The 10,866-nt window shown below is 37.8% G+C and overlaps 2 protein-coding genes across 3 annotated transcripts in view; one reads left to right on the top strand and one right to left on the bottom strand.

Moving 5' to 3' along the window:
- Positions 1 to 140: 140 nt before the first annotated feature.
- On the bottom strand, positions 141 to 4,100 carry phf5a (PHD finger protein 5A). Its single transcript, XM_030122460.1, has 4 exons — positions 3,972 to 4,100; positions 3,623 to 3,646; positions 955 to 1,121; positions 141 to 322 (listed from the first exon to the last, which is right to left on the bottom strand). Exons 1-4 carry the CDS (start codon positions 4,021 to 4,023, stop codon positions 233 to 235), a joined length of 333 nt encoding a protein of 110 aa, XP_029978320.1. The 5' UTR covers positions 4,024 to 4,100; the 3' UTR covers positions 141 to 232.
- Positions 4,101 to 4,473: 373 nt separating this feature from the next.
- Positions 4,474 to 10,866, top strand: part of aco2 (aconitase 2, mitochondrial) — a 22,477-nt gene continuing 16,084 nt past the window's right edge. Inside the window, exons 1-5 of one of the 2 annotated variants that reach the window (XM_030122438.1) lie at positions 4,474 to 4,595; positions 5,625 to 5,761; positions 6,148 to 6,406; positions 7,023 to 7,115; positions 8,220 to 8,378. In XM_030122438.1, the coding sequence (XP_029978298.1) occupies positions 4,560 to 4,595; positions 5,625 to 5,761; positions 6,148 to 6,406; positions 7,023 to 7,115; positions 8,220 to 8,378 (684 nt within the window). In that variant the 5' untranslated portion in view covers positions 4,474 to 4,559. Of the gene's footprint in view, positions 4,596 to 5,624; positions 5,762 to 6,145; positions 6,407 to 7,022; positions 7,116 to 8,219; positions 8,379 to 10,866 lie in introns of those variants that run through there. The other variant, XM_030122439.1, reaches the window with a different exon arrangement.

The raw sequence follows: 10,866 nt of genomic DNA, 5'->3' as shown, positions 1-10,866 counted from the left end.
CTGTTCATTAATTAATTTTGTTCTTCATACCATAAAACAAACAGATTTATTTTTGGGAAAAATAATGAAGCACTGAGTGAAAACCAGTCACATCTCTCGAGTGAATACAGTGCTTTGAGAAAAAAAAATCAGACACTTAAGGATGTAGAAAAGAGTTTATTAAAGAAAAACATTTTCCTGAAGTTCCAATCTACAAAAACTAAACACTAAAACAAGGACAACGCCAGTGTCTTCACCTCTTCTTAAAGCCATACTTCTTCCTTTCATAAAACAGATCGGTTTTGGAGCTGCCCAAATTCACAATCTTGGGACAACCATCTCGCTGGAAAGACAAGAAAAAGAACAGGCAAGACTAAATAAAAAGGAAACTTTCACCAATGGACTCTATGCACAGCCCCAATACTTCGTGAACTTAAGGCAGCTCCTTTATTTCCTGTTTTTCATTATTGAACACACTGATTAATCCAGGTGTGCCTGACCACAGTAGTCCCAACAAGAAGCAGCAAACACACCTGGATTAATCAGTGTGTCCAATAATGAAAACAGGAAATAAAGGAGCTGCCTTAAGTTCAGGAAGTAGTGGGGCTGTGCATAGAGCACATTTAGGCTCTAAAGTTCTTCCAAGGGGATCTATGCAATACTGATATTCCAAACTCTACATCATGGGGAAGTTGTGTACCAGAACACACACACAGGAGTACCAACACCACCAACAAAGGCAAATTTATGTCCCCAGAGCTATGTAAAAACATCAGTGCTTCTAGCTTTTATCACTTTCTTTGAAGTTGTTTTGCAATACATTGTTGTTTTTGGCCAAACTTCAGAGCACTTTATCCTGAACCCTACTGATAATTTTATGTAATTTTTTAAATATTTGAAAGCAGAAATACGACATATAGTCCCTTTAAATGTCCACCTATTTCACTTAAAATAAAAATTCATGCAGGTGCTTACATCTTTCTCCTGGATGGTACACTCTTTGCAGTAGTAGGCATCAGATACTCCTGGACCTCCACAGATGACACAACGACCCTGATAAGAGCCATAGTTGCACTCATCACAGATCCTCACCAGTGTGCATGGTCTCACATAAGAATCACAGATGACACACTTTCCATCACCTAGAGGAGCAGGAAATAAATATAATCCACTGAGAACAACTAATGTGTAACGTGTGTCCAAACAAGACTGAATGATAACAGGGAAACAACTCATACAGTAATTACCTCCACCAGGAGGTATTGTGATCGCTTTGCTTTGTGTGTTTGTGTGTTAGCAGGATAACTCAAAAAGTTAAGGATGAATTTTCATAAAATTTTCATGAAATGTTGATACTGGAACAAGGAAGAAATTATGAAATTTTGGTGGTGATTGGGGGGGTGGGGGGAGCACAGTTCTGTCTTGACGGAGGTCTGCGCTCTCCGAGTGCTTTTTTTGTTGTAACTAGGATCACATTATACATTCAAATGCAAATTCTATTCAGATTATTAATCAAGGACATCAATTACAGATATCTAGTGTAACTAATATACACTGCCCAGCCAAAATGAAGACTTGATGCAGCGGTCTGATGTTCCATCATCAAAAATAAAAAAATAATGCAACTATTTAGTTTAATTTAGTTTAGTTTATTTTGAATATGCAACAAAATAAGGTAATCCTACTTAGTCTTTAAAAATGAAACAGATTTTAAGAAACAAAACAAACAAACAAAAACCTATACATACACATGAAAACAAAGTATGACTTCATCTGAACATTCGAAGAGGCATGGGAGGAAGTATAACTATGAATGTAAAAAATATTCTGAACCTTATGACACTACTTAAGCATTATGTGGCAAAAAAGAGGGCACACTGAATGTCTCCCGTTATCAGAACCAAAGGTGGTGCAGTGATATATTGCATGTGCGACTTTTGGTTTTTGGCTGGATAGAGTACATTCACAGTGGAAAAAGTGCCAATGTTTATGTCAAACATTAAGGCAATTCCAACACAAAACTGTATTAAAATGCAGTGTTGACTGTTAACTCAATGCACAATGTAATAATGTATTACGTCTTTACAGTATTCACACAAAATGTAGGGATTAGTTGCACATTTTCTAAATGTTATTATATTACATATTGGGCATTGCAAATACAAAACTGAGTGAAAATTTCCACTGAAATTACTATAAAAAACATAAGTATTGTGATTTTTGCTGGGATCTGTAGCAAGTAATCATGTTTTCATATGCTTGGAGACTATGATTTGTAGACATCTCCATTATTTAGAAACAGCACATTCCACATTGCATCTTTTTTTTTAAACAAAGAACTCTACGGGAAATTGAATTGTCATTTAGCAAAAAAATCCTAATAAAATGCACATAGGCTTATTATGGATTTAATTTATTTGATTTATGGTCGGTATATAACAGATATGAGGGCAAAAAGACAAATTAAAAGCTTAGTTAAAGGTTAGTATCTAATATCTCTATCACTGACTTACGCCAACACCAGTCACTGCAAAAAGGTCAGGGCGAGGTCAAGGGTGTCACAGATGGACAGCCCCCTACTTTTTGAGTCAGACAAGTTCAAGACAAATATTACATATAATTGAAAAGGCCTAAATGCCATCTTAAACATACTCAAAGGGCAAAATTTAGTTTCAAATATTTTTGATTGAAAAATATCAAAAACTACTGCATGGACAAAATGTTAACATCAAAAAATTAACATCTATTTATTGCAAGAATTACAAAGTTCTAAAAAGTGAAGTTCCTATGACATTTTCATCCTAAAAGTTATTCAGTGTATACCTTAAACCTTCTATTTCATAACCTAATATTTGGTTAGAGGAAAAAATATTTTACCATGCCTAAATAGCAAGAGTTTTGACAAACGGCAGTTTCACAGATGGACAACAAAAGTAAATGTCAAATTAAACATTTTGTATTTCAATTATCAGTATCATATAATTTTTATTTATTTATTTTACAATTTTTACAACATACAAATAATATTACCATTATATTCAAATGTATTTTACATAGTTATATGCACTTATTCATTTTGAATGCTTTGTGTTTAGAATATGACATAAATAACAGTCAAATATCAATGTATTTGGAATAAATTTAGTTTATTTATGAGAATTTATAAAATGAACCCAGAATGACGGCAGAAAACTTTGTCACTTTCCAAACAGTCATACCCATAAAACTTCTGTTTTTTTCCACAAATTTTTTCTCATTTCAAAATACATTTTCCTGAAAATATAAATAATTACCTACCCAAAAACATAAGTTTGGTGTAGCTAGATTGTTGTAATTAATCTTTTTTTGACCAGATGTTAACCTTCCCTTGACTTCGCCCGTAACGAGTTAATTATAGCCTACTTATCTTGTGATTCTTTTACTCAAAATACAAAACTGTTCAGGGGCATAGAAGTTAGTGTTGTGTGGACATTGGAAAACAAAACATTAACTTCTTACTGGTTTTATAAATGTTAGCGTATCTATGGCTAATAACATCGGCTATTAATTATGATAACTGCTATCTAAAATGACCCAAAAAAAAAAAAAAAACAAAAAAACAAACTGTTCAAACACAATAATAACTTTAAATGGAAGAACTCACATTTCTCGCACAGTCTTCCAATGGCTGAAGAAAGAAAACAAAGCACTGCTGTTAGCCAAATGAAGTAATGCTACTGTTATTTATTTATTTATTTATTTTTGCCAAACTACAGCGTTATATATGTCTCACGTTAATAAACACCATCACACATGTGAATTTGGTATCTAAATAATGCTGCTAATTTTAATTAGTAAAACATCATTGGTTACAACCACGGCTATGCTTCAGTGAAATCCATGTTGCACAGTTAACATAGAGGCTAGCAGCATGTCAAATTAAAATAGAATAGAGTACCTGTGGTTACAGTTTAAACACATGTCAAACGAGTGAACGTAAATCAAACACATACCGACGCCAGCTTGTTTCCTGCAAAAGATCAAATCTGGATGGTGTTTAGCCATTTTCGGTTAACGTATGGCGAGCAACTGAAACTAGGTCAACTTTAACCTTCGACCTGTGACTGTTGCTCGTTTTTGCTAGGTACTGCCACCTAGCGTGTGGAAGATATGCAAGAATTAAAAGTTCTAATAATGTATTCACGGAGCTAAAAACATCAGCAAGGTGTATGTATTTTTACGGTGAAAAAGTACACTAAATAATTTTAATATTGATATAGATTATATGAGAATACGTTCCAAAAATTAGATAGAAGAAAGTTACTGAAGAACATACGATGAATTTAGTCCTTTCAGATTTATATAATGTAATTGAGAAATAAAGTTCTTCCTTGCACATTTACAATTTTGTACCATATTTTTACCTGTAGAAGTTATATTACTTCATCAAAAGAGGGAATCTAGCTTTGTCTATAAAGTTTTCTACGATAATATCATAGCATTTATAATTTACTGTTTTGGATCCTTGTAGGACCTGTCGGACCGCGGCTTATAAAGTCGTGACGTCACCGTTGACCCACACATCTTTGTCAGTGAACAAAATGGCAACTTACTGTCTCACTGTCGCCCGGCTTCAGGTAAGACGATTCAGCGATTGTCAGACACCCGTTAAAGATATCATCCTCTACCTTATTTGAACTAAACCTTGTCAGACGTAAACCTGGCCTGACAGCAGCACCGTGAGCCATCTGTGTGGAAAGATAACGTGTGAAACAGTCTGAGGCTGAGTGGCCAGGTCATCGTGTCCTGATCACATCTAGTAAGCTACCACTAGTTTATCACAGGCTCACTAAAACGACGGTAATGTCTCTGCTCTCCGGAGGTCATTGTCGATATCTTCAGTCGTGAAATGACAATAGCAAGGTTAGCTTTAGCGATTAAGTTGGGGTGCTAAATAGCAAGGTTAAACACAAGGTTAGACTGGCGTGTAAGCGTAGGAGTGGACGGTGGGCAACGAACGTGTAAGTATTTACTATAATACAGTAGAAACATAATAATTCAATTAACTAGCTTGAACTGAGATTAATAACATGTACACGCAATAATTGATGCCACGATATGTGTGATAGCTTAAATGTAACTGATCACCATCATTTATTCGAAAAGCTGTGTTTTAATGACTATAATATAGATTACGGCAAACATCTGAAATGTAGAGATATAGCATACAAGTTACATGCGGATGTGAAGGACTAAGAACCCATCATCACCTCAAAGTGGCATTCCAGGGCAAATTACAAATGTTACAGCAGTGTAGTGGGCTATATATAATTTGTAGGTTCATATTGATAAGTTTAACATTGTAAAAACATGTAAAAACTTTGTTAAATATGATGCTTGACGATAATTCATTCCATAATAATGTGTTTGTGTCCATGTCTATATTGTTTATGTTTCTGTCTTTTGGAAACAACATTTTCAGTCTTTTCAATTGATGCCTCTGCCTTTTCATTGCATTTCTGACATAATTGTAGCTTTGACTGAGATTTAAAAAAAAAAAAAAAAAAAAAAAAGCTGATGAGTAGTTTTTGGTTCAGCTGTGGTTTACACAATCTTACTTGTGCGATTACTATAATATGCTGATGTTTTTTTGCTATGGTCTCCAGCTGGCTCTGGGCCATGGTGCACGGCGTCTGCATGTATCGGCAGCTTACAGAGCCAAAGTGGCCATGAGCCGCTTTGAGCCTACTTCCTTCGTCAACTATGAGAAGCTCCGATCCAACGTAGACATTGTGCAAAAAAGGTCAGTAGACCTACTGTGTGTGTGTGTTTGCTCTGGCACCATCACTGTTTATTCCAACACTCTTATATCTCTAGCAATGTTTTATCTCTGTTTTTTCATCTTTTACCCCAGTCTTTCACCTTTGACTCATTTAATCACTGTGTCTGTTTCATTGTTCCTAAATTACTATATATCCCTTTAAAATTGTCTGTTTTAAGGTTGTACTTTGCAAGATATAGTGGATATTTGTACTGTTGCAGCATGTTGGGTACTAGAATGACTTTAAGGGCTGTATCATTATAATCATACCTCTAATTAGTTTTTTTTTTTTTAACTCTTTCTGGGTCAAGTATGTATAAATATGTCTCTTTTTTTTGGGGTGGGGGGTGGGGGGGTGGTGGATCCAGACTCAACCGGCCACTCACTTTGTCAGAGAAGATCGTATATGGCCACCTCAATGACCCCCACAACCAGGAGATCGATCGTGGTCGCACCTACCTGCGGCTCCATCCCGACCGTGTGGCCATGCAGGATGCCACAGCTCAGATGGCCATGCTTCAGTTCATCAGCAGCGGCCTGCCAAAGGTGGCTGTACCCTCCACCATCCACTGCGACCACCTGATAGAGGCCCAGACCGGAGGGCCAAAGGATCTGGCCAGGGCAAAGGTGAGGAATCTGCTTGTATTTTTGTTATGGTGTCACATACTACCTTAAACCAGCTGCCCTTCACCATTTTAGCTTCAGACCAACTTCTAGTTTTTAAAAATAAATTGGAGGACTATCTTCCAAAAAGAAGAATGAACTAAGGCTGTAGTTAATACCCTGACACATTTCCTCACTGGAACATGTTCCTCCTGATACTATTTTGCAAATACACTATTGCAGCATCCTGTGCTCAGTGCCACCAAGAACTAGCCAAACAACCCAGATAACTTTTCCTCCTGTTTGAAAATATTAGCGAAGGTATAGAGTTGTGGTATGGGTATGGTATGGCTGGTATATAATTTATTAAGTGTGAAGGTAGATCTGGATATGTGAGCCTACAGTGTAAAAACAAAAAAAGAAACCTAGAGAGAAAGAGATGGTCTAAAATAGGAGAGAAATGTAAACACCACATTGATACTGCACATTTGAGTATTCTATTTTCACAGGTCATATGCTCATGGGCTTTGCATTAATTGTGTAATTTTAATCTAATCATTTGGCAGTACCATTACCACTAAGGGCAAGTTGTTGAGAATGACTCAGTTAAACTGAACTTTTGTAATGCTTCTAACTCCAGGAAATTAACCAGGAGGTCTACAACTTCCTGTCGAGTGCTGGGGCAAAGTATGGCGTTGGATTTTGGAAACCAGGATCTGGGATCATCCATCAGGTGTCCATTGCCTAAAGTCTGGGCAGGCCCGGTCCTGTTCATGTGGGGGCCCTAAGCAAGACAAGTTGGCCCCAAGCCCCCCCCACACACACACACACCGTACCATAAATCCATAAACACGAAATAATTTCACTCTGAATTACAACACAAATTCATGTCAAAAGCTTACCAGCTATACAAACCAATGTGCTATCTTTTCACACAGTGACAGTAAAACAATAAAGACTGTAATAAATATTGAGTGACTTTGGTGCAGGAGGCTGGGGTTTGTATCCTGGTCAGGGTGTTCCCAGTTTATGATGCACTCACCACCTGTTAGAAAGGCAGTAAGGGGCTGGTGCACTGCAGCTTGTGAAGTGGCAGGAGGTAGGCACATCTAAGACAACTCATCTTAAAAGGGTTAAATTCCCACTAGTTGTTGTGTTACTCTGGGGCCCATACAGCAGTGGAGTGGGCCTGGAGAGTTAGAGGAATAATAAAGCGTCTTTAGTCTCAGTTTCACTTTGCACGCCCCTTCAGCTCCGACAGTCACCCCTGTTCTATTTACTGGACTGACAAAAATGCGTTTTGCATAGCGTAGTGTTTATTGCATATCAACAGTTGACATTGACAATGTATTGACAATGACTCAGGAGGTCATAACTGCACTGCATTAGATTGTAGCCGAGCAGTAAAAAGACAGTGCTCAAACACTTCGCCGAGTTACCATGAAGCATTTGTTACCATTATGTGTTCATGGAGAACTGTATTTCACATTGCCTTGAGAGAGTTGTTTCTTTTCTTCTTCAACTTATTTCTTCTTACGTTTATCGGTGCCCAATGGATATAGTTGTTTGGACCACTTGCTCCAGCAAACTGACTAATCGCATCATCCTATTGCCAGGTTTGCATTACATTCACTGTTTTCACTGTTTGGCATTGCCATATCATCAACAAATGAGATGACATGTTACATAAGTTTGGGGCCCCCTGGTGGCTGTGGAGCCCTAAGCAGTCACTCAGTTTGCTTATAGGGTGGGCCAGCTCTGAGTCTGGGTGCACATTTTCTCTAGAATTAATCAGTACATTTTTGAATTCTAACTTCCACATTTCCTGTCCTAAAAGATCATCCTTGAGAACTATGCCTACCCTGGGGTAATGCTTATTGGTACGGATTCCCATACACCCAACGGTGGTGGGCTCGGTGCTATCTGCATCGGCGTTGGAGGAGCCGATGCTGTTGATGTCATGGCAGGAATTCCCTGGGAGCTCAAGTGCCCGAAGGTGAGCAGAACACACCAGTTTCCTCACAGATCTGTGTTTTCCCTCTGCCTTTGTTCTGACCTTTGCTTTATGTCATTCTTGTTTCAACCTCTGAAATTACTGTTATGATATGTAACAATTAAAAAAAGGATTAGGCTCATGATATATTATTCATTGACTTGGGTACCTGAATTACATCAGACATTTCCAAAAATGTTAAATTCTAGAGAAATATGTAATTCTATTCATTGTACCGCTTGTTTTATTGGTTGGTTAGCAATGGATAGATAGATGGAATGGATGGATGTACTTTATTTATGTACTTTATTTATCAAAACTGGGAAATTACAGAATAGTGTCTTTAAATTTCCATGGTTACGCTGGATAAAAATGATGCAATGTCACAGAAGTTTATTATGCTATGCAATGGTAATGGCAAGATAATGTGTGTGTAACTTCATGTTAATGCTAATTTAAGATTAGATAATTTGCTATGTTAGCATTTTACATTAATATAACAGGAATATTTCATCATAATGAAATGACATAATGTAACTAAAACATTTATATTTTATACTTATACAGGGTGGGGAAGCAAAATTTACAATGAACATTTAGTTGTTTTTTCTCAGCAGGCACTACGTCAGTTGTTTTGAAACCAAACATATATTGATGTCATAATCATACCTAACACTATTATCCATACCTTTTCAGAAACTTTTGCCCATATGAGTAATCAGGAAAGCAAATGTCAAAGAGTGTGTGATTTGCTGAATGCACTCGTCACACCAAAGGAGATTTCAAAAATAGTTGGAGTGTCCATAAAGACTGTTTATAATGTAAAGAAGAGAATGACTATGAGCAAAACTATTACGAGAAAGTCTGGAAGATACTATTAAAGAAGAATGGGAGAAGTTGTCACCCCAATATTTGAGGAACACTTGCGCAAGTTTCAGGAAGCGTGTGAAGGCAGTTATTGAGAAAGAAGGATAGAATAAAAACATTTTCTATTATGTCAAGTTTCTTGTGGCAAATAAATTCTCATGACTTTCAATAAACTAATTGGTCATACACTGTCTTTCAATCCCTGCCTCAAAATATTGTAAATTTTGCTTCCCCACCCTGTATGTAAGGTAAGTCTGAAATTACATGAAATTCCACAATACATCAGTCTCTTGGGACTGTTATTTCAATACACCTGTTTTAAGGCTCAACTTTTTGTTGCTTGCAATTTCCATTTGCTTGTTTATTCAGCAGTTTTATGAGCTCTCGGTGCCTGTGTAAATAAACTAGTTGCAGATCAGAAGGCAGTGAGTGGGGAACCTGTGAGTGAAATGGGTCTGTACGGTTTAGAATTGAATTAGAATTAGAATTGCCTTTATTGTCATTTGACAGTACAAAGTACATCAAACGAAATTAAGTTCGATGATTAGGGACATCGGGCCGCTGCTCCTTCTAGAGCACTGCCACAAACCCTTTTCTTCGAAAATTGCAGTGAAGAACAGAAGATAATGCAAAGCACAAATATAAGACATACAGTTTTCACACAGTACACATGGACATATGCTGGAATTTTTTCATAGATTTGAAAGGGAATTGGGGGACAGCGTGAACATTAGGCAGACAGCAGACATGAAAAAACAATGGGGGTAGGGAAGATGCTTGAACTGTGTAATAATTGTGGAATGTGTGTTTGAAGATAAAGAGACTCCAGTGGGTCATTCTGTCCTTTCATTTCAGTTCTTATCAGTCCAGTCCTACTGTTGTCCTGGCCATGGAAGATGTTTTGACTGCAGGGGGAGTAGATTTGAGAAACACCTGCTGCTTCCTCAGCTCTCAGGGGAGAAACAATTTAGGCCATGGGGGAAACTTGATTTCTGCATTAATTTAGAATAACTTAATTTTGTTATACCTGGCCTCAGCATTCCTCAGCATCTTCGACCAGTTAGGTCCCTGACTGCATCACCACCCGTTGTAATTCTTTCACATTATCACTCACTGCTCCGAAGTGCTTCTCAATTTCCACCGACAGCAGCGGGGTCTCTTTGCATGCTGCTGTCTTGCTGATTTTGCGATAGATCAGGGCCATTCCAAGACCAATCAGAAGGTGTCCCGCTATCATAAATCCAAATAGGTAAATATTCTCGATGTCCTCCACCAACAGAACCGACAGACAGACCACCCTCCACTTGTCCCAAGCGTCCCGGGTGGATCCGGCTGCAACTGTTCCATCAGGGCAGGCGGGCTCCCCAGGACCATTCTTCCTTGATGAAAAAATCATGTCAATTGCGCTGAGTGACCAGTTGATCAATTCCATATTTGCTGTTCAAGAGCTCAACAAGCAGGGGATTAAAAAGTAAAGTAAGTCAGACGAGACACTGCAAGGCCAAGCAGAGTGGGGAGGCAGAAAAAAGCAGCAGATAGCAGAGCTCAGAAAAACACGTCCACTCTCTTTGAAGGACAAGACAGAAACCAGACGACTCCCATTGAAAAGCATGAAGAGGCATTG

Source organism: Sphaeramia orbicularis, chromosome 19, assembly GCF_902148855.1.
Source record: "Sphaeramia orbicularis chromosome 19, fSphaOr1.1, whole genome shotgun sequence".
In the NCBI taxonomy this organism is placed as follows: Eukaryota; Metazoa; Chordata; class Actinopteri; order Kurtiformes; family Apogonidae; genus Sphaeramia; species Sphaeramia orbicularis.
This window is presented reverse-complemented; position numbering and strand designations above follow the sequence as displayed.